The sequence below is a fragment of the Trachurus japonicus genome, chromosome 14, assembly GCF_045865225.1.
Source record: "Trachurus japonicus isolate A0001 chromosome 14, Traja_1.0".
In the NCBI taxonomy this organism is placed as follows: domain Eukaryota; kingdom Metazoa; phylum Chordata; class Actinopteri; order Carangiformes; family Carangidae; genus Trachurus; species Trachurus japonicus.
In genome coordinates this window covers 1,656,697-1,681,250 of record NC_140920.1, presented here as the reverse complement: position 1 = coordinate 1,681,250, position 24,554 = coordinate 1,656,697, and the positions used below count along the sequence as shown (strand labels likewise).

General features: G+C 42.1%; 1 protein-coding gene across 2 annotated transcripts in view; it reads left to right on the top strand.

Annotated features, from left to right (window-relative positions):
* The window catches only part of LOC146973992 (rho GTPase-activating protein 26-like), a 161,377-nt gene extending 141,145 nt beyond the window's left edge, over positions 1-20,232 (top strand). Inside the window, exons 21-24 of one of the 2 annotated variants that reach the window (XM_085796984.1) lie at positions 6,846-6,881; positions 7,500-7,610; positions 16,104-16,195; positions 19,573-20,232. In XM_085796984.1, the coding sequence (XP_085653110.1) occupies positions 6,846-6,881; positions 7,500-7,610; positions 16,104-16,195; positions 19,573-19,661 (328 nt within the window). In that variant the 3' untranslated portion in view covers positions 19,662-20,232. The remainder of the gene's footprint in view (positions 1-6,845; positions 6,882-7,499; positions 7,611-16,103; positions 16,196-19,572) is intronic. The other variant, XM_085796985.1, reaches the window with a different exon arrangement.
* Positions 20,233-24,554: the final 4,322 nt, after the last annotated feature.

The following is a 24,554-nucleotide window of genomic DNA, read 5'->3' as shown; positions in this document are numbered from 1 at the left end:
TTTGTAATTGAAGTTTCCGTCGTTAACTTTCTCCTGCCTGTTTTTTCCTTATTGAAGAGTATCTAATTATTTTCTCCCCTTAATACAGCTTTTTGCCCCTTCCCACACAATTATACTATTAATTATCTTCCAGTATCATTTAGTTCCAAGTGTTCATTTAATGTTTTTTTTAACTATATCTTTAAACTCTGCATCTTGTAGGAGTGAGTTATTCATCCTCCACAATGTTTTCCCCTTTGCTAGGTTTAATTTTACTGTTAAAACAACCATAGCATGATCTGATAATATTGTTGTTCCTATAATGCATTTTTTAACAGTTGATACATCCTTGTTAAACATGAAGAAGTAGTCCAATCTATTGCACTGTGTTCGTTAGTGAACGATCTTTAATTTACTCCTCCTGTCTGTTTGGCATTCGACTGAAAAGAGAGAAGAGAAAAAAAAAAGAAGAGCGAGTCGAGTGATGAATGAAGCAGAGATAAAGAGATAGAAACATCTGTAAAGATAAACGGCTGCACGGAAGAAAAGATATTAAAAAAAAACCTCCAGTGATGAGAATGTTTTGTAGGAAACCTGTCACAGAAATATTTCCTCCCGTCGGCGTAACACTTAAAGGGATAGTTCACCCAAAATTGAAATTTCACTCATTATCTCCTCCCCCTCATGTGGACTAAGGGCTGGGAGAAGTTTCAGAGTCCTCCGTGGCTTCTCTGAGTTACAGGGGGTCTCAGGCGTATGCAGGTGCATGTCCATATGACGGTTGCAAATGGCTAACCAACTGTCTTCGTAACAAAAAGAATCACACACAAAAAACATCCAAATACCTCCATGCTGCTCGTATGTAATGTCCGTCTTGTATTGAAGCCCAGAAATGCGAAATTGTCCCGAAAAAAATTAAATAAGTCTATATTTCAAGCTTGTTTTGTAGACGGACATTACATACAAGCAGCATGGAGGTATCTGGATGTTTTTTGGTGTGTCTTTTTGTCACGAAGACAGTTGGTATCCATTTGCAACCGTTATATGGACATGCACTGCTACGCCGAGACCCCCTGTAACTCAGAGAAGCCACGGAGGACTCTGAAACTTCTCCCAGCCCTTAGTCCACATGAGGGGGAGGAGATAATGAGTGAAATTAGAATTTTGGGTGAACTATCCCTTTAAGGCTTTACACACTCACACACTTACATAACACACACACAGACACACACACATGCGGTGCCAGTCACCAGGTTTCACGTGTACGACCTCTGCAAATGGGTTTCTCAATCACATTTTAGTTTATTTTTTGCTTTTTGTTGTTTTGGTGAGTAGGAAAACGCTTAAAGCTGCAGCCATGGCAACGCTCTACGTCTTCTCTGATTGGTTTGTTTTGGTGACATTAAATTCTGAGAAAGTTTTTCTGCTCCCCGCCGTCTTCAACCTTCTCCTGTAAATATCATTTCAATTATTCTGCTGCATCACCGTGTGCAGCTGCACGATACAACTTGTCTGCATGAAGACGGATAAACGCCACATAAACAGTCAAGTCTGATCATAACGAGCTGATAAATGAGTTGTTAATCTTCATCTAAAACAGCTGATGGTTCAGTAAAGTCTCAGTTTTCAGATGAATTAGAGCTGGAATAAATAAAAACCAGTCACTAATACAAAAACCAACAATACACTGAAACTCCTACGCGGGGCCACACTCACTGTTTTTCCACTCTCGCTTTCTTCTCTTCTCTTCAATAAGAAGAAATACCAGTTTTATCCGCATCACTTTACAATAACAAAAGGAAAGACAGAGAGAGAGGCTTTTAATTTGAAAAAGCTGCAGCAGCGTTCGCAGCAGGTCAACATCGATCAGGAGGAGAAGAAAAGACTGGAGTTAATTTGTGAATGAAAACGAGGTTTGTGTTGTTGCAGCAGCAGCAGCAGCAGCAGCAGCTCGGTGTTGAACTGTTGTTGCACCGCTGCAAAAGATGCTGTGTTTGCATCAGTGGGAATAAAATAAAATAAAATAAAAAAGAGGCTGTAGTACTGTAGCGTTCAGGTGTAAAGTAACAGAACGGGAAATGTCAGCGCTGCTCGCTCCGTTGGCTTTAAACACTGCAAAACTCAAAATCTTACCAAGATATGTGTCTTATTTCTAGTCAAAACAAATCTCATTCTACTTAAAATAAGACTCATCACATAAAAAGTAGCTTGTTTTTAGACACTTTTTACTTCTTTCAAGCAGATTTACACTTGAAATAAGTAGAAAAATCTGACAGTGGAGCAAGTTTTTCTTTCTTATTACAACAAGCACAAAAAACTTGCTTTCACTGGCAGATTTTTCTACTTATTTCAAGTGAAAATTAGTTTGAAACAAGTGAAAATTATCTAAAAACAAGTTTATTTTTAGGTGATGAGTCTTATTTTAAGTGGAAAGAGATTAGTTTTGACTAGAAATGAGACATTTTGACAAGAAATAAGACAAATATTCTTGGAAAGATTTTGAGTTTTTGCAGTGAACAGTTACGTGTTCGTTTGTGTAGAGAAGCAGCTGAGTTTATTAACCAGCCCGACTCGTCAGTGGAGTTTAAGATAATGACGGGTTGGAGACGTTAGTAGCTGCTCATCATTACTCAACTTTTTATTTTTTCGCTGCAGGTTGAGTGAACCAACAGCCGGCGATGCATTCCTGCTTTTAGTGTCTGCACAGTGAGAAACTGTAGAAACAGATGTGATTAACAACAGAAGCAAAAACACCCAGACAACACCTGCCTCTTCCCATTGTTGTGTGTCTGTGTGTGTGTGTGTCAGATACTGTAAATACAGACACACTAGGTACTGTACACTGCAAAAACTCAAAATCTTACCAAGAATATTTGTCTTATTTCTAGTCAAAACAAATCTCATTCTACTTAAAATAAGACTCATCACATTAAAAAGCAGCTTGTTTTTAGACACTTTTTACTTCTTTCAAGCAGATTTTCACTTGAAATAAGTAGAAAAATCTGACAGTGGAGCAAGTTTTTCTTTCTTATTACAAGCACAAAAAAACTTCCTTTCACTGGCAGATTTTTCTACTTATTTCAAGTAAAAATTAGTTTGAAACAAGTGAAAATGATCTAAAAACAAGTTCATTTTTAGGTGACAAGTCTCATTTTAAATGGAAAGAGATTAGTTTGGACTAGAAATTAGACATTTTAACAAGAAATAAGACAAATATTCTTGGAAAGATCTTGAGTTTTTGCAGTGTAGGTGTATTATGACAAAGTGAATGAATGTCCTGTCAGGAGGAGAAAAAACAGCTGATCCACTGCCAACACATGAGAATAAAGAGACAAACAGGAAGTGTGTGTGTGCATGTATGTGTGCGTGCATGCTTGTGTGTGTGTGAGTGTGTTTGATTCACACCATAAGAGCCAGAGTAGTTAACAGGTATTGATTATTATCAGCTGGATCTCTCTGGACGGAGGGAGAGAGGATGAATGGATCAGAGGAGGAGGAGGAGAAACAGGAAGCAGCGAGCGATGATGATGATGGATCATTCAAGATGACAGTTTAATATAATAATAATAAAAATGTTTTCTTGAAGCTGAGTTTAAGAAAGGAAACAGAATCCCACTAATCAAAGAGATTTAATCTGTTAATGTGAACGACGAGTCAGACAGTGATGAGAAAAGGTCTTATTCATGGATCCTGTTGGTCATTTGAAAGCAGCTAACAATATTATATAACAATTTACAGTCTTTATTTTTTGTATTTATCAGTTAAATATGAGAATTTCATTTGCAAAAGCAGAAAAACTCCATTTTTAAAAGATTTTCTAAACAATTTTTAATTATTTTTTACACCAGGTGATATCAGTCAAACCAAAGTTGACTGGCTTTGACCAAGGAGATGAGACATAACAAAACATACGTAGCTCAAAAAAATAAAGCTTTATTGAAAACAACACTATGCAAAGAATAATTCAAAAGCATCATAGCTCATCTTTTTCAAAATGGCACTTATTATCTGCTTTTTGCAAATGAACTCTTCATATATTTGTTGAATCGTTGAGAATCTGAACTCCATCGTGGTTTAATTCGTCCTTCGTGTGAGGAAACGGCGTCTGAATGGAGCTGGTAGAGAAACTCCAAGGTCTTCAAGGCTTCAGACACACACTTCATCCTCATCCTCCTCCTCATCCTCCTCCTCTGTTTATGCTTGTCGCCACGGCAACGTGTGAAGTTAAAGTCATTGTGCTGTCGACTGACGGAAACGTTTCATCGTCTTCGTGACTGAATATAAACTCTGGTTATTTAAGTAAAGTGACCGTTCTGACAAATCCCATCTGAGGATATACAACACACTAGGTATATACTGTAACGCTGTCACTACGGCAACCATATTCCACATCAGCAGCATCATCTTGCCTGTGACACTGGCTGAGAAATATCTATTATATTTTCTCCCTCCGTTCTTTATCACGTGGTTGTTTAACTGTATTTATCTCCAGAGTGGTTTTCTCACCGCAGCTCCTTCAGCTCATGATTATTTTAGTTTTTACGGCTCAAAGCTTCACTCGTTTGCTTCGGTAACCCAGTTATTCACACAACAGCTCCACTAAACTCACTCAGTGATGCATTTACAGCCAGATCTGAACACGGTGGAGCCTTCAGCTTCATATACACTGCAAAAACTTAAAATCTTTCCAAGAATATTTGTCATATTTCTTGTCAAAATGTCTCATTTCTAGTCAAAACTAATCTCTTTCCACTTAAAATAAGACTCATGAACTAAAAATGAACTTGTTTTTAGATCATTTTCACTTGTTTCAAACACATTTTCATTTGAAATAAGTAGAAAAATCTGCCAGTGAAAGCAAGTTTTTTGTGCTTGTAATAAGAAAGAAAAACTTGCTCCACTGTCAGATTTTTCTACTTATTTCAAGTGAAAATCTGCTTGAAAGAAGTAAAAAGTGTCTAAAAACAAGCTGCTTTTTATGTGACGAGTCTTATTGTAAGTAGAATGAGATTTGTTTTGACTAGAAATGAGACATTTTGACTGGAAATGAGACAAATATTCCTGGTAAGATTTTGAGTTTTTGCAGTGTACATCGCTCAGTTGGTGCAGAATAAAACAGATTAAACAAAAAAAAGAAAAGAAAAAAGCTGAATACAGTATGAGTTGAAGTTGCAGCCATTAGCCTGGATGCTGATGTTGCTGAATAAGCAGTTGCAACTGGATGGAAACACGTCGGTGTGTTTTCACAGCTTGATTTCTTGGATTCTTCGATCAAACTTTTCATTTGTGCATCTGGTTGAAAGACTTGAGTTGGTGCAAAAAAAAATCCCCTCCGTTAGCAGCTTTAGCTCAAACAAACGGCACCGTTTAGTTCACGTCTTGTAACCAAATGTCAGAGATTAGGGGAGAAAGTGTGAGTGCGTTTTGAACTGGACAGACTGATGAGTTAATTACATCCACAGGTCAGAGCTATGTTGGTTTTATGTCTTAAATTAAACCCTGATGGTCGGGAGAAAAAGTCGTTTTTGAAGCATTTGGACAATGAAGAGAAAAAAATTATCTGTTCTGTTCTGTTCATTTCATTTGGAGAATTACAGATGTAATTGTCTTCAATTAGGAGGTTTTTATAATGAGGCAAGTGGCTGCATGAATAGATGCGCTGAGTGTCGAACACTGAGCTCTCGGCTTTTAAGTTTTTCTCAGAATTCTGCTTCACGTCGTGCAGAACGGAGATTTAACAGAGAAGCAGAAGAAAAAGAAGAAAGAAAATATCTCAGAGCCTGAAACACGACGCACAAGAGTTTTATCAGAGCTGCAAGGAAATCTGTCTAATCTGTCAGTTTTTTTATTTTTGTCTATAAATACATCACTCTTGTTCATTTTCCCTGTTTTTAGACTGTTAAATGCTGCATTGACTGTAGCTTATGTAGTTTTTCATTACATCTATTTGATCATATGTGCAAAATATTACTAGCAGACATGTAAACTCATTTGCTTTTGCTTTTTGAATGATTTGAAAGGATATACACTGCAAAAACTCAAAATCTTTCCAAGAATATTTGTCTTATTTCTTGTCAAAATGTCTCATTTCTAGTCAAAACTAATCTCTTTTCACTTAAAATAAGATTCATCACCTATAAATTAACTTGTTTTTAGATCATTTTCATTGGTTTCAAACACATTTTCACTTGAAATAAGTAGAAAAATCTGCCAGTGAAAGCAAGATTTTTGTGCTTGTAATAAGAAAGAAAAACTTGATCCACTGTCAGATTTTTCTACATGTTTCAAGTGAAAATCTGCTTGAAAGAAGTAAAAAGTGTCTAAAAACAAGCTGCTTTTTAATGTGATGTTTCTTATTTTAAGTAGAATGAGATTAGTTTTGACTAGAAACGACATTTTGACTAGAAATAAGACAAATATTCTTGGTAAGATATTTGAGTTATTGCAGTGTAGGCTGAAGCTGTTGAGCTTAATGTGCCTAAACCTCAATCTTCCCACTCTTATTTATAATAATAATAATAATAGCTCCAAAGAGTTGTGACAGAAAAATAATAATAATATATATAAGTAAATACACAAATACTCAGAATATGTGCTCATAAAACCAATCAAATAAAGAGAGACACATCATCATAAATAGAACAGAGACAGAATAATCAAAAATATACATAATGAGGTCAATGTAATCATTTATCTCACAATAACAAGGTGAATGAGTTAGAACAGAGTGTCACGGCTCAGTTTCTCCTTCCACTTATATGTAAACGCTCTGGGTTTTGTTTAATTCAACTTTAATTCTATTGTAAAGCAGTTTGCTGGTTTATTCTCACTGTAGATGTTGTAATGTCTGAATTTTCCGTTTGCAGGCTCAACCCAAAGAGTCGCGGCAGCATCCCGGCCAGGTGAGAAAACAAGGTCTCACTTTTCACAGCTGCTTACAGTCTGTCCAGATGTCTATAATTAAGCAATATACCACGGACTGGAGTGATATATTGCTTTTATAAAACGGTTAACAATAATGACAATATGAAAGAAGGATACGCAATCAATTTCATGTAGTTTTATTCAACCAGAAATACATATTATCCAATAAAAAACTAGTCCCTTGTCTCCAGATGTTAGCTCCAAGTAGCTCTGCATCTGGTCTTTTCCTCTGTCACTGCTCAGTCCCCTCTACCATTGTTAACCCTCTGGAGGTCAAAGTTCACCTTAAACATGTCAATTACACTACTTTAGTCCATTTTTTAACATCGTAAAAACATCGACTGTCTTTGGCTACGGACTGCAACTTCCATTCATACCAGTCATACGTGCCTGAGGCGGAGTGATAGCCTACGCTGTGATAAGGCTTTAGAATAGTAGCCGTGGTATATGCTCATTATACCACGGTTAACAACCAATCAGATCGCCGGATTTCACCTTTTTCCCTTTTATAATGTAGTATGCACGTGTATTTTTTTCTTTTTTAACCATATAATAATAAAACCACATGTGTGACTCTGTGTGTTTGTGTGTGTCAGTGCGACGTCCCCCAGCCCCACGTCTCCTCGCTCCCCCTCCTGGCCGATGTTCTCGGCTCCGTCGAGTCCTCAGCCGGCGTCCTCGGCCTCCAGCGACTCGTCTCCCATCAGGTCGGTCACAGTTTCTACGTGTTGTTGTCTAAGTTGTTTATTATCAGCAGGATAAACCCCTTCAGTTGTCGCAACTGGTTTTGGAGGGGGTCCTACAGTACGCACCTCACATCAACATAAAACACAACTCATCACAGTACAATAAAAGGAAACAGAACAATACAATAAAAAAATAAAAAATAAAATAAAGTAGGCTACACATACAAAAAAGGAAACAGGACAGACAGACAGAAATCAATCAGACAAGTTGCAACCGGGTTTGGACGACAGGTATTCAGTCAGATGTGGTGACAGATTCAATGAAAACATAAACACACTGCAAAAACTCAAAATCTTTCCAAGAATATTTGTCTTATTTCTTGTAAAAATGTCTAATTTCTAGTCAAAACTAATCTCTATAAGACTCATCGCCTAAAAATGAACTTGTTTTCAGATAATTTTCATTTGTTTCAAAATAATTTTCACTTGAAATAAGTAGAAAAATCTGCCAGTGAAAGCAAGTTTTTTGTGCTTGTAATAAGAAAGAAAAACTTGCTCCACTATCAGATTTTTCTACTTATTTCAAGTGAAAATCTGCTTGAAAGAAGTAAAAAGTGTCTAAAAACAAGCTGCTTTTAATGTGATGAGTCTTAATTTTATTTTAAGTAGAATGAGATTGTTTTGACTAGAAATAAGACAAATATTCTTGGAAAGATTTTGAGTTTTTGCAGTGCAAGTTATTCCAAGATGTGAAGACAGGGCAAGATTAAAGCAATTAAGAGATGGAGAAGATCTGATACACATGGGGAGGTGATTCCAGTCATTTGGTCCTCTGAACATACACACATGTACATGCACATACATGTGTGATGATTCATAATGATGAGAAGAAGCTTTGTGTGTTCAGCTTCTCTGTATTTGATCAGTTCTTCACATTGATGAAGAAGCAGCAGCAGTTGACAAGCTCCTCATCCGGCTTTGACAACAACACAAAGACTTTTATCAGCTCCTCTTAAGACGCCGCGGAGGTTCAGAGGGAGTTAGTTTATCTTTGATATACACACAACAGTTCTACAGAGCTACGGCTTGGTTGTGTTTAAATTTACACAAAGATGAAAACAAAGCCAGCGCAGAGAGAGAGAGGCAGCAGCTACTGAGATCTACTGGAGCTGTGAAATCAAAAAAAGGTTTGGAAACCTCAGAGTAAATCTTCAAATGACGAGAAAGATTTCATTTATTTTAAATGGACTGAAGTCCGTCAGTACACCAGATACCGACCTACCTGGACTTAAAGGGATAGTAGCATTTTTTTTAAAGTGGGGTTGTATGATCTCCAAATAGCCCCTAAGTACTTTAATTGCAGTAGAAGACTGTCTGCACTCCTCCCGTTAGCAACGCCAGTCCATAATAGCCCTGCCCATTGTTCGCTATAATATAATTTTTTCCAGCCCTTCAAAGTGCAGGAAAAACACAGTTTTTATTTGGACCTAACCAACTGCTGATCGGCGGGCGGTAACCCTGGGCGGAGGGATACGTGAGTTGGTTCGGAGCTATGTTGTCCGGGGCTTAATGCCCCTGGTAGGGTCTCCCAAGGCAAACAGGTCCTAGGTGACGGGTCAGACTAAGAGCGGTTCCAAGCCCCTATGAAAACAAAAACATCAAGGAAGTGTACGTCGCCCGGACTGGCGTTACCGGGGCCCCACCCTGGAGCCAGGCCTGGGGTCGGGGCTCGCAGGCGAGCGTCTGGTGGCCGGGTCTTGGCCCACGGGACCCGGCCGGGCGCAGCCCGAACGAGCGACGTGGGCCCGCCCTCCCGTAGGCCCACCACCCGCGGGAGGGTTCATAAGGGGCAGGTGCCATGCGATCTGGGTGGCAGCCGTGGGCGGGGGCCCCGGCGACCCAATCCCTGGACGACGACTCTGGCTTTAGGGACATGGAATGTCACCTCGCTGGGGGGGAAAGAGCCTGAGCTCGTGCGGGAGGCTGAGAGGTATCAACTAGAGATAGTCGGGCTCACCTCCACGCACAGCCTGGGCTCTGGAACCCAACTCCTTGAGAGAGGTTGGACTCTCTTCCACTCTGGAGTTGCCCATGGTGAGAGGCGGCGAGCTGGTGTGGGCTTGCTCATAGCTCCCCAGCTCAGCCGCCATGTGTTGGAGTTCTCCCCACTTAACGAGAGGGTCGCTTCCCTTGGTGCTAGCCACAGTCTGTCCATAACAAACACCATGTTCGAGCATAAGGGTGTCCATCAGTGCACGTGGCACCAGGACTCCCTAGGCCGGAGGTCAATGATCGACTTTGTAGTCGTGTCATCTGACCTCCGGCCGTATGTCTTGGACACTCGGGTGAAGAGAGGGGCTGAGCTGTCAACTGATCACCACCTGGTGGTGAGTTGGATCCGCTGGCAGGGGAGGAAGCTGGTCAGACCTGGAAGACCCAAGCGTATCGTGAGGGTCTGCTGGGAACGTCTGGCAGAATCCCCTGTCAGGGAGGTCTTCAACTCCCACCTCCGGGAGAGCTTTGACCGGATTCCGAGGGAGGCCGGAGACATTGAGTCTGAATGGACCATGTTCTCCACTTCCATTGTTGACGCGGCCGTCCGGAGCTGTGGTCGTAAGGTCTCCGGCGCCTGTCGTGGCGGCAATCCCCGAACCCGGTGGTGGACACCAGAAGTAAGGGATGCCGTCAAGCTGAAGAAGGAGTCCTACCGAGCCTGGCTAGCTCGGGGGACCCCCGAGGCAGCTGACGGGTACCGGCAGGCCAAGTGGACGGCAGCCCGGGCGGTCACGGAAGCAAAAACTCGGGTCTGGGAAAAGTTCGGGGAGGCCATGGAGGAGGACTACCGGTCGGCCTCGAGGAAATTCTGGCAAACCATCCGGCGCCTCAGGAGGGGGAAGCAGTGCTCCGCCAACACTGTTTACAGTGGAGGAGGGGAGCTGTTGACCTCGACTGGGGACATCGTCGGGCGGTGGAAGGAATACTTCGAGGATCTCCTCAATCCCACTGACACGCCTTCCGTCGAGGAAGCAGAGGCTGAGGACTCAGAGGTTGATTCATTCATCACCCAAGCTGAAGTCACTGAGGTAGTCCGGAAACTCCTCAGTGGCAAGGCACCGGGGGTGGATGAAATCCGCCCTGAGTACCTCAAGTCTCTGGATGTTGCGGGGCTGTCGTGGCTGACACGCCTATGCAGCATCGCGTGGCAGTCGGGAACAGTGCCTCTGGACTGGCAGACCGGGGTGGTGGTCCCTCTCTTCAAAAAGGGGGACCGGAGGGTGTGTTCCAACTACTGGGGGATCACACTCCTCAGCCTCCCGGGGAAAGTCTATTCCAGGGTGCTGGAGAGGAGAATTCGGCCGATAGTCGAACCTCGGATTCAGGAGGAACAATGCGGTTTTTGCCCTGGCCGTGGAACGCTGGACCAGCTCTACACCCTCCGCAGGGTGCTTGAGGGCGCATGGGAGTTTGCCCAACCAGTCCACATGTGTTTTGTGGACTTGGAGAAGGCTTTCGACCGTGTCCCACGTGGCATCCTGTGGGAAGTGCTCCGAGAGTATGGGGTCGGTGGCCCTCTGCTGAGGGCTGTACGGTCCCTGTATGACCGGAGCAGGAGCTTGGTTCGCATGGCCGGCAGTAAGTCAGACCTGTTCCCGGTGCGTGTTGGACTCCGGCAGGGCTGCCCTTTGTCACCGGTTCTGTTCATTATTTTTATGGACAGAATTTCTAGGCGCAGCCAAGTGCCGGAGGGGGTGCGGTTCGGGAGCCACTTGATTTCATCTCTGCTTTTTGCAGATGATGTGGTCTTGTTGGCTCCCTCGAGCCAGGACCTTCAGCATGCACTGGGGCGGTTTGCAGCCGAGTGTGAAGCAGCTGGGATGAGAATCAGCACCTCTAAGTCCGAGGCCATGGTTCTCGACCGGAAAAAGGTGGCTCTCGGGGGAGAGTTCCTGCCTCAGGTGGAGGAGTTTAAGTATCTTGGGGTCTTGTTCACGTGTGAGGGGAGAACGGAGCGCGAGATCGACAGGCGGATCGGTGCGGCGGCCGCAGTAATGCGGTCATTGTATCGGTCCGTCGTGGTGAAGAAGGAGCTGAGCCGAAAGGCAAAGCTCTCGATTTACCGGTCGATCTACGTTCCCACCCTCACCTGTGGTCATGAACTCTGGGTCATGACCGAAAGAACGGGATCCCGGATACAAGCGGCCGAAATGAGTTTCCTCCGCAGGGTGGCGGGGCGCTCCCTTAGAGATAGGGTGAGGAGCTCTGTCACCCGGGAGGAGCTCGGAGTAGAGCCGCTGCTCCTCCACATCGAGAGGAGCCAGCTGAGGTGGCTCGGGCACCTGTATAGGATGCCCCCTGGACGCCTCCCTCGTGAGGTGTTCCGGGCATGTCCCACCGGGAGGAGGCCCCGAGGAAGACCCAGGACACGCTGGAGTGACTACGTCACTCGGCTGGCCTGGGAACGCCTTGGGGTCCCCCCGGAAGAGCTGGAGGAAGTGTCCGGGGAGAGGGAAGTCTGGGGATCCCTGCTCCGACTGCTGCCCCCGCGACCCGGACTCGGATAAGCGGCGGACAATGGATGGATGGATGGACAATGGAACTGTGTATTTTTTTTTCAGGTAAAACCTCTTTTAGGCCGCGAAAATAGGCCGTTTCTTTGGGTCCATTCACAACACAACAAGATTTTATCACTTTTTTTTCTAGAAAATGTTTTACTTTTTTTTGAGAATTTTACCACTTCTTTCTAGAAATGTTTTTGGAGAAATTGTACCACTTTTTTTTCCCAGAAATGTATAATATTTCCAAAAATTCACACCATTGGCCCTAATTTGAATTTACAAAACTTTATTCAGTCTCGGAACAAATATTTGTGTATTTCTGGTGTTTGCTTCAAAATTTTGTCCAAAGGGGGTCAATGGTCTAATTTGTGTCAATTTAGGGGTCCTTGATGTAAAAAAGCTTGAGAACCACTGTTCTACTGCAATTAAAGCAGAAGTAAGCGATCCGGTGGTTTTGGCTAATGCTGCGTTCCAGGCAGGCTTTTGAAACCGTAAATTACAGCTTCAAGTCACAACTTACGACTTTGTAGCGTTCCAGGCAACCCACTCGTGTTTCTCCGACCTGTTTTACCTGTGAAAGTCACTATAACGGCCACTCGTAACTTCAGACCCGTGAAGACGTACCAGATCGAACTGGTACCACTTCACAGGTCGGAAAAACACGAGTTACGGGGTTGCCTTGAACGCACCATAACGTCTTGTCAGCCGATGGAGTTAGCAGCCCCCGCCCTCGTCATGGATCTATTGGTCCTCGTCCCTACGTCACCACATTCAGGCGCATCCCTTGGCTGCACACACAGAGAGGACTGCCCCTTTATGCCGTTCTCTCTCCTCATTGGATAAAACTTGTAGGATACGAGAAAAGTTTTCTCCTCAGCTCAGAGCAGAGCAGAGTGACTGAAGTGATTGCTGTCGGAAGATACAACTATTTAAGACTTAGATTAACACAAAAATATCGCTTACTTCTACTTTAAAGTACTTAGGGGCTATTTGTAGATCATACAACCCCACTTTAAAAAAAAATGCTACTATCCCTTTAACGTCCTGTAACGCTGTGTAGAAATATATAAGGTGTCGTCAGCGAAACGAGGAGACCCTTTAGTTCTAGTTTCTAAACGAGGCTTAGTAACGGATCCTCAGACTGAACCCTGAGGAGCTCCACGGCCGAAACAGGAAAGTGAGGAATGTGAGTTTCCAACAACCACAGAGGAGATTGTATGAGACAGACGGAGGCTTTGTAAATGAAGAGCAGAGCCTGGTGTGCGTGCAGCGTGACTCTGCTCAGACGACACGGTGCTGATGTGAGAGAAGAAAGAAAGAAAGAAAGAAAGAAAGAAAGAAAGAAAAAGAAGCAGAGTCGACGTATTTGTTTTCTCTCTCTTTCTCTCTCCTCTGCAGAGCGGCTGCAGCGCCAGGGAATTTAAAATCAAGCCTTCGTCAAGTGCCGTTTAGTCATTTACTGAACGCTGGTAGCAATATGTTAATACACTGTTATTCAGTCAAGTAGCCCTCATTAGAAATAGCAAGGTAATTCAAGAAAAAGCTCTTTAACCTAGAAGCTGCAGAGTCCTTCAGCGGCTCAGCAGGCAGCATGTAGATCATGTAGAGCAGCGTGACCTCTGACCTTCCCCCGTGAAAGGAGAGAGTGTAAAAGCCGAACCGCTCCTCGTGGGGGATCGATATACCCCTAACCCTATTTATACAGCCCCAGCTTCTTCTTATATAAGCTCCTCTATTTAAATTGGTATAAAAATGTAGCGTATTCGGGTGCAGTCAGTCATCTAACGCGGCCTTGGCAGACGAACCGTGTCTGTCACGACATTTCAGTGCTTCAGGTTTCAAGCTTCAAGTGTCGTCGTCGTCGTCGTGTTGGTGGAGCTGCAGCAGCAGAAGCCGTTAACAGCTGGTTCGTCTCCAACGCCGCCGCTACTGTGCAGCCGCAAAACCTCACACCGTTTCTATACCCAAACACAAACACAAACACTGCAAAAACTCAACATCTTTCCAAGAATATTTGTCTTATTTCTTGTCAAAATGTCTCATTTCTAGTCAAAACTAATCTCTTTCCACTTAAAATAAGACTCATTACCTTAAAAATGTAACTTGTTTTTAGATCATTTTCACTTGTTTCAAACTAATTTTCACTTGAAATAAGTAGAAAAATCTGCCAGTGAAAGGAAGTTTTTTGTGCTTGTAATAAGAAAGAAAAACTTGCTCCACTGTCAGATTTTTCTACTTATTTCACGTGAAAATCTGCATTAAAGAAGTAAAAAGTGTCTAAAAACAAGCTGCTTTTTAATGTGATGAGTCTTATTTTAAGTAGAATTAGATTTGTTTTGACTAGAAATAAGACAGATAATCTTGGTAAGATGTTTGAGTTTTTGCAGTGAACACATACAGGATGCAAAGGTTTGGTCCAAATGTCTGTTAATGTGTTAAACAGTTCATCAAGTGGGAGATTAAATGATCTGCAAAAGTTACAGATGACACATTCCCTTTACATTTTAAACATATAGCCTATATGTTTACATTTTCATCTTTTACATTTCCATTTCCTCTTTTGTAAACTATCCCAGTGTGTAGATAGTAAATCTCTTGTCTGATTCCTTGGTCAAAGTTCTCTGAGAGCTCAAGTCTCCTTAGTTTCTCATTCTTTTGCTGCTGCTGCTTTGTTTCCCTTTTTCACTCTGAAACTGTAGAAAACTACAATAATACACTGAGATTGATTAAAAATATTGAAAAAGAGTGTTTCATGTTTAACTTTATGTCTTTTGGAGATCATTTCTGTTCACATTATCAGACCTTTTGAGGCCAAACTGTTGCATGATGCTGCTGTTCATGCAGCTGGAGACTCCTAGAGGTTCAGAGTCCTAGGATACAAAACAAAGACATGCGGGAGAAGAACCGTGTGCTTTTAAATGTCAGTTTCATGGTCACTGTGTGTCCAATAAATTTTTTTTTTTTAAAAAGAACATGAAATCTATAACAGTCCAAGAGGATCACATCACTGGAGACTCACTGACAACATCCATTATCATGTATGAAGTGAAGCCACGTGGCTCTGCTCCTATAAAATAAAACAGCTTTTTACATCCAACATATAAAGTTAAAGGCTGCTGTATAACTTCAAGTGCAGTTTTTTTAAATTTTATTGTATTTTATTTTATTTCTAAAGGTGAAATCTAAAAGAGGAACTTGTAAAAAACTAAAACATTTGTCTTTGTGACTGTTGTGCAGCCTGGTGGGGAGGAAGGCTCGGGCGCTTTTATCAGAGCTGCAAGGAAATCTGTCTAATCTGTCTTTCATTTTTTGTCTATAAATACATCACTCTTGTTCATTTTCCCTGTTTTTAGACCGTTGCTGCATTGACTGTAGGTTATGTAGTTTTTCATTACATCTATTTGATCATATATATTACAAGCAGACATGTACATTCATTTGCTTTTGCTTTTTGAATGATTTGAAAGGATATAGGCTGCAGCCGTTGAGTTTAATGTGCCTAAACCTCAATCTTCCCACTCTTATTTATAATAATAATAGCTCCAAAGAGTTGTGACAGAAAAAATAATAATATATAATAAGTAAATACACAAATACTCAGAATATGTGCTCATGAAACAATCAAATAAAGAGAGACACATATTGATTATGATTGATTAATCAATCAATAAGCAAAAATACACATAATAAGGCCAGTTTCATAAATGAAATCTCACATTAACAAGGTGAATTAGTTAGAACAGCAGATCAATGTATCAGACACATTAAAAACAAACAACTAAACAATGAGATTTTGTTTAATTAAACTTTAATTCTATTTCTATTTAATCAAACATTTAAAGTTAAAGGCTGCTGTAACTTCAAGTGCAGTTTTTTATTGTATTTTATTTCTAAAGGTGAAATCTAAAAGAGGAACTTGTAAAACTAAAACATTTGTCTTGTCTTGACTGTTGTGCAGCCTGGTGGGGAGGAAGGCTCGGGCGCTGTACGCCTGCAAGGCCGAGCACGACTCGGAGCTGTCCTTCATCGCTGGGACCGTCTTCGACAACGGTGAGTCAGTCAGGAGGAGGAGGAGGAGGAGGAGGAGGAGGAGGAGGAGGAGGAGGAGGAAGGAGGAGGAGGAGGAGGAGGAAAGAATGTGGGTCGGTGTGTTTGTGTAAAAACAAACAATTAACTGTCGAAACCAAAAAAAGAAAAAAGAAAGAAGAAGTCAGCCTGCTCGGGGGGAATTTGCTGGAGTTAATTTATTTCGCCCTCGCTGCCAGATTTCATCGCCAGGGTTGAAAATATGTTAAAAGTTGTCCAATCGGTCAATGGGTTTGGCTCTAAAAGTTATTGCTAAAAGGCTTTTAACACCATTTTCCCTTGGCCACCTCCTCTGCACTTTTAAATGTAATGGTTCCCCATCATTTCTCCCCCAGTTTTTAAAGTTTCTCCTCCAGAGGAACAAGACAGGAGGAGGTGGACTGGAGTTAGATGCTGCAGAAGCTTTTCCTTTTTTTATATCTAGGGAGGAATCGTGTGTGTGTTTTGTTTTCTAAGTGTGCTTTATCCAGCTCAGATATGCACTTGCTTTTATTGCACATTAGACTTTGGCGAGATGCCTGCACTGTAACAGATGCAGCCGAGTGCAACGAGCTGCTTTTTTTTTTTTTTTTCTTTTTTTGCACGCAGGCAAGAACTTAATATCTTTCAGATGGAGGAGTCGTTTGCTGCTTCGTTTCAGGGAAAGTGTTGAAAATATTGTTTCTATTTTTCAGTCGCTTTTAGATTTTTTTTTAAAAGATTTTCCTTTCCATAATATACGAAGCTCATCACCTCTCCCTGCCTAATTTCACTTTCTCCGTTCGTGAGCTCCTAAAACTGTGAATCATGTTGATGTTTCCACCGGAGGAACCGACGACTGGCAACCGGTGTAAAACTCTTAAGCAGCTAACACCGAGTTATCATGCCAGGGCAGCTGAACAGCTGAAATGAATAACTGTTGTGGTGCATTGTAAATCCCTGCAGAAAAATGTAGTTTCCCCTCACACACACACACACACACACACACACACACTGCAAAAACTCAAACATCTTACCAAGAATATTTGTCTTATTTCTAGTCAAAACAAATCTCATTATACGTAAAATAAGACTCATCACATTAAAAAGCAGCTTGTTTTTAGACACTATTTACTTCTTTCAAGCAGATTTTCACTTGAAATGAGTAGAAAAAATCTGATAGTGGAGCAAGTTTCTACTTATTTCAAGTCGAAATTAGTTGTTTGAAACTACTGAAATGATCTAAAAACAAGTTCATTTTTAGGTGACGAGTCTTATTTTAAGTGGAAAGAGATTAGTTTTGACTAGAAATGAGACATTTTGACAAGAAATAAGACAAATATTCTTGGAAAGATTTTGAGTTTTTGCAGTGCACGACTCAGGATTGGTGGTGCGCCGACTCTCAGACCCTAAATAGAGATCTCAGGGTTAAAGACTGAGTTGTGTCATGTGGAGCGGTGTCACCTGAGCCCGGCGGGTCACAGTGTGACCTTGGGGACATGTAATCCCCACAGAGGCATCTCTCTCCACACACCCCTGTATGTTTGTGTGTCTGTGTGTGTGTGTGTGTCTCTGTGTGTGTCAGTTCATCTGCATCCACAGGGTAATATTTTTCTGACTTAACGAGATTTCAAAATCCCGCGAGAAGTTCCTCCCACCTGCAAGTAACGTTTAACTGCTGCAGTCAAACCTCCACTTCATCACGGATCTATTACATCTTAGATCCATGAGATTTTTATTCAAACTCCACTTTGGTTCAGGTTCCACCGTTGTTTTATTTTCCAGACTCAAACACATAGAAGCATCAACAAACTTTTCCCGGGACAAGCTTCACACGTCACATCAGGGAGCGTATAACAAACATCCTTCAAAATAAAAGTACAACTCATAATAACACAATGAGGCGTAAAGTAAAGGCGCTTTCTTTTACATTGTTTAACATACACATCCATGGAGATGCTCCACAAAATATACAGTCTCATTTTCACTGTGTTCCCAGTAAATTCAGATTTATATTGAAAGGAAACGACCTGTTATTACAGAACAGTCTGATGGAGCACCTTTATTTTGAAATCAGTCCTTACGTTACTTGCAGGTGGAGGAGCTTCAGCTTCTCACGGGATTTTGAAATGGGGAAGCTAAGTCAGAAAAAAATTACCCCGAAAAACAAGAGGAAAAAAATTACGATGAAAAAGAGAAAATAATTAGTCAGAAAAACAGAACAAATTATTCAAAAAATCAAAACCAAAAAATAAATTACTCCAGTGAATGCAATACGCTTCCGTAATCAATGAAGTTCAGCTCAGTTGACTGTAGTTTGTGTGTTTGTGTGTCTCTTTGATGTGCGGTAGCCGTGGTTTCTTTATTTACTCCTGCTGAGATGTTCCTTTTTCATTTCCTGCTGTTTTCTTTTTGTTTGTTTTTTTTAGTGGATCTCCACAACACCACAACATACTTTAAAGGGATAGTAGCATTTTTTTTAAAGTGTGGTTGTATGATCTACAAATAGCCCCTAAGTACTTTAATTGCAGTAGAAGACTCTCTGCACTCCTCCCGTTAGCAACGCCAGCCCATAATAGCCCTGCCCAGAGATTTACAACATACAGTGTTGTGAACAGACCCAAAGAAATGGCCTATTTTCACGGCCTAAAAGAGGTTTTACCTGAAAAAAATACACAGTTCCATTGTTCACTATAATATAATTTTTTCCAGCCCTTCAAAGTGCAGGAAAAACACAGTTTTTATTTGGACCTAACCAACTGCTGATCGGCGGGCGCTAACCCTGGGCGGAGGGATACGTGAGTTGGTTAGGTCCAAATAAAAACTGTGTTTTTCCTGCACTTTGAAGGGCTGGAAAAAATTATATTATAGTGAACAATGGAACTGTGTATTTTTTTTCAGGTAAAATCTCTTTTAGGCCGTGAAAATAGGCCGTTTCTTTGGGTCTGTTCACAACACTGTATGTTGTAAATCTCTGGGCAGGGCTATTATGGGCTGGCGTTGCTAACGGGAGGAGTGTAGAGAGTCTTCTACTGCAATTAAAGTACTTAGGGGCTATTTGTAGATCATACAACCCCACTATAAAAAAAATGCTACTATCCCTTTAAGGATCTAAAACATTGAGCTGTTTGTGTTTTATTCCTTTTAACAAAATGAAGTCGTCAGATCGTTGTCGCCTTCGTCTAAACCCGATAAACGCAGCAGGAAACTCACCTGAGTCCAGTTTTAACACCCACTCCTCCTCCTCCTCCTCCTTCTCCTTCTCTTTCTCTTTCTCTTTCTCCTTCTCTTCCTTGTGAAAACCATTTGTGTGTGTGTCTGTTTGTGTCTGTGTGTCTCCAGCTTTTTTTCTAATTGAACGTTTCCTCGTTGTGTCGTTCCAGTCCACGCCTCCAGGGAGCCGGGCTGGCTGGAGGGAACGCTGGACGGCCGCACCGGACTCATACCGGAAAACTATGTGGAGTTTTTATAGTCCGCAGGCCTGAGAACCAGACCAGACCAGACCAGACCAGAACTGGACGACGAGGACGACGAGGACGATGATGATGATGATGATGATGATTAGGATGATGATGATGATGATGAAGATACTGGACCACAGATGACCAAACAGCGGACTGGATTGAACTAGATCTGACTCTGTTTATGTTAAAAAACTGGACCGGACCAACGTTGATGATGATGATGATGATGATGATGATGAGACTAGAATTGAAACTGGACCAGCGGATGTGAAGCAGAGACACAGTGGAGGTGTGGACCGGACCGAACCGGACTAGACCGGACTAGACCGGACTAGACCGGACTGAACCGGACCGGACCGGACCGGATCGGACTAGACGGAGCAGAGACCCGTGAATTGCACTGGAACAAAAAAAACAAAACAAAAAAAAGGAAAAACAAAGTGGTAGTGAATCCTGGTTCTGGCTGAAACCGGGTTAGTGTGGATGGATTCCCAGGTCCTGGTGAAGATGATGTGGTAATGAACTAGGAATGTGTGTGTGTCAGTGTGTGTGTGTGTGTGTGTGTGTGTTGGGGGAGGGGTGGGCTGGGATCTTTTAGCTTTTTCTTTTTCTTCTTCGTTTTGAGCTGCACCGGTGGAACTCCAGCTCCTCAGATAGAAACACTGACGACCACGTGATGACGGTGTCTTCATGATCGCATGGGATTTCTTGGTTTCCCTCCATCAAACTCATCAAATACACAATCCAACAACTCCACAACGCTCTGGTGGACAAGTTGTGACCTGCACATTCACCACGCTATGAGATAATAACACAACGTTACCACACAGAGTTGTTTTAGAGGGAAATGGAGTTGTTGGATTGTGGATTTGATGAGTTTGATGAGGGAAACCAAGAAACGCTGAGAAAACGCTGAGGACGGCTGATTGCCGAAACGCGTCCGTTCCTTGCTGCCAAGCAGTTTTAATGAGTTAAAAAGTGAGTGCTGTCACAACGGTTTTTTTTTAAACCAAGAAATCCCATAATGAGCCTCCGTAGCGTAGCTCTGAGCAGCTCACGGCTCTGCTCCGCCGTTCTAAAAACAGCTTGCACCGACAATTAAAGGTAACGAACCTACTGCTATGACTATAGGGATTATGGCAATGGGCCAATTTGCCAAAATGTTGAACTATCCCTTTAAACCAGATTTAAATGATTGGGTTTGGCTCTAAATGTTGTGTGTGTGTGTGTGTGTGTCCAGTGACTGAACCTGGCTGATGTTGCTGCTGCAGCCTGAGGCGGTGGCCGCGGCGACGGCAGAGCAGCAGGTCGCCATGGAGATCAGATCAGTCAGCTGAAAGGTCGGCGTGGGTTCGTCCGCTCCCTGAAAAGCCCTCGCAAAAAAATGTGAAACATTTCAGATCCACAAGGAGCTTCAGCTAAAACTAGAACTAGAAGCGGCCCAGCTGTGAGCCGCCTCACATCCTCTGATTGTTAGATCAGAACGGGACCTTCTTCTATCAAACACAGCTTCTTCTTTCTTTTTTTCTTTTCTTTTTTTTCTTTCTTGCACTATTTCAGTTTGTTTGGGGAATTCTCATGAAACAGGAAGTTGTGTTTCCCACATCACACACACCACTGAAGCTTCACTGCTCCGCCTCCGCTCTGAGACTGAGGCTGTTGACACGGAAACCATCTGAACTGAAAACAACAAAAGTGGCGTTGCCGTTGCATTCTCACGTTTTATTCCACGTTTAGACGAGTGTTTTTGGGGAGAAAATCTACGCTGACGCAAAGTTTGTGGAATTGGATGTTGTACGTATGCACGCCGGGCGGCTACGCAACACCACAAAGTCTGTGTAGAGCCTTCCTGCTAAAAATGGTGAAGACAAAATCTGACAATTTATGCTGCGTTCAGGCTTTTGAACCCGTAAATTACGACTTCAAGTCACGACTTACGACCTCGTAGCGTTCCAGTTCAACCCGTAACTAGTGTTTTTCAGATTTCTTACCCGTGAAAGTAGGTACACTATAACGGCCGTCAAACTCGTAACTTCCGACCCGTGAACTCGTACCAGATCGAACTGGTAACAGTTCACAGGTCGGAATAACACGAGTTACGGGTTGCCTGGAACGCCACCGTTACAGCCTGGTCGCACTGGAAGTGGAACCGAAGCGCAGCGCCCTGGAGCGGAGGCAGTTTCAGATAGGCGCACATGTTAACCGGTCTGCCTGGTCGCACATCACGTGCTGTGGAGCGCAGTGCGCGCGCCTGCAGCGCTTCAGATCGGTTCAGTTCTATTTTTCACGTGAGCCGTGAGCGCCGAGAGGAGAGCGCCGTCTGTCAAGTTGGATAGACCGAATCGTACCAGACAGGAAGTCGGGCACAGAAAAGGCGAGAGAATCCGGTCAATTTTCAAAATGAAATAATTAAATGATGATTAATTAAGTTGTTGCTTGTCCGTCTATACATATTTGACTGTTGCGTCTGCACATGAGACACACACACATGTTTAAAATGACGTGTGTGTGTGGAAAACCGAGTGAATACGAGTATGGGCGACTGCAGTCGATGTCTGACGGGTGCGGAGAGAAGAGGAGAAGTAGCTCCCAGTGCGACCACCCAAGCGCCCGAGAAGCCGCGCGCACGTGTGCAGTGCGTCCAGGGTGTTAACCTGGACAGACGAGGAGGTGGAGGTTTCGCTCCAAACAACGTCAGAAAACAAAGGCAAAACGTGTACGCCACGTGAGCAGACTGTCACGCTTTCACCGTTTAGACGGGAACGTGACGGTGGAGCAGTTTTAAGATTTCCACTTTGGAGGCCGGTTTCACTTTTTTTTTGCGTTTTTAAGCCCCAAAAACACAGTCAGTTTCCAAACCAAAGGCAGATCCATCCCATAAAATATTTTGTTGTTTTCACCCGGGAGTGTTGTCATGTAAACAGGGCCTCAGTTATTTTAAACCAACGTGTCGTCGCCATCATTCTTGTCTTTATCCGTCAGACGGTTCTGAAGCTCCAACAGCAGCAGTGGAGTCGTAGCGTGTGATGTTATTACGCACAACAACCGCAGAGGAGCAGTGTGAAGTGGAGACATTTACAGACGACATAAGAAAATGAAATGCAGGTGTGTGTGTGTGTGTGTGTGTGCGTGTGTGTGTGAATAGTGTGTCATGTGAACGCTGGTCGGCTTCGGGGCTCCTCATCTTTTCTCCTTGAACCACTTTGGTGAATCGACTCTTCATAGAAACAAAACAATAAAAAAAAAAAAAAGGTTTTTGGTGAATTTTTCTCTTTTAGGACCGAACATTGAAAGAATATTAGAGCTTCTTTTAACAGGAAAATCAAATGGGAGTGTAAAAAAACAAAAAAAAAAACAAATGTGAAATGAGACTACTTTGTTCATATCTAAACTTGTTATTTATGAGACTTTTCTTAAAGGCGAATTCGGAACTGTTTTCTTTTTCTGAGGTGTTTTATTGACATTGTAAATATAAAAAAATACGCAACATTTGATAAGGTATAATTTTTTTAAGTATGAAATTTTATATTTTGTATTTTTTAGCATACTAACTTAATTCCCTCTTTGTTGCCCAGATTTTTTGTATCATTTAATTCTATTCTATCTACAGCCTTAAATATTCCTTCAGATGTTTTGGTGAATTGAATTGATAAGCATGTGCAGAATTAAAGATCAATGTTGACCAGCAGCAGCCGTCAGTCTCATTCATGTCTTATTATTATTGTATATGTGTATGATCAGCAATATTCACACAATCAATAGAACCAATAACAGGATGAAGCATCTTTGACTTCATCACTCCATCACCAACAGTAGGGGAGAGTGGGGTAAGTTGAGCCACTTTTTGTATTCAGGATCACTACATCAAGACAATTATAGTTTTGTTCCTAACTAACACATCTGCATATATTTCAGGATGTTTTGCATCCCTATATCTGTTTTTAAAATATAGCATGTTAAAAAAAAAGTGGTCTTGTGACTCAACTTACCCCATGAATGGGGTAAGTTGACCATAGGAGTGGGGTAAATTGATCAACCCCCCCTTCTTTCCTTCCATCCATCTCCTACCTCCCCCTTTACTTAATATTTCATCTGTCCAGGTTACAGGTGAACACAAACTGCAGGGACTTCCTGCTGAGCCACCAACTCACTGAGATTTGGGGAGTTTTGTGATTACGTGGCATCTTGGGAAGAATCCCAGATGTTTTTCTTTGAAAGTAAAGTTTGGCACACTGTAAACAACTTTTCCTGTTTATAGGAACATACTTACTGTAATCACAAACATACAGAATCTTGATTTAATCATTTGGACATATACAGCCAAAATACATTCATAAGTGTATAGGATAGCTGGCTCAACTTACCCCACAGCTACCTTAGCTTGGGTTTATTGCTCTCACAGCTAAAATGGTGCAGTTTCATGCTAAGTTTACTACCTCATGTTGTAGCTCATAGATACCACAACCCATGTATAAAACAAATTTACAATTATCTCTTTTGGTCTAAACACAATTCTCATAAAACTTATGATCGACAAAATTCACTCTCGAGAGTGAAAAATGATTTTTGGGTCATAAATGTTAAACCACTTTACTCACGTGGTTCTAACCTTCACAGACTCCATGAAATGATGCCTGCCTCCCTAATATTTGGTCACATGCTAATTTTTTCCTATAGTTTAAGGGGTGGGTCAACTTACCCACTGGCTCATCTTACCCCACTCTCCCCTACATCTGTTTTTGCAAATAAATCAATAAAAAAGATAATAAACTGATGATAGCCTACATTATATGATGATACATTTCTGACATGATTTATTACAGGTTATTAACTGAAAGGACCGGACTGGGCGAAGCAGAGATCAGTTGCACTGGAACAAACAAAAAAAAAGTAGTAGTGAA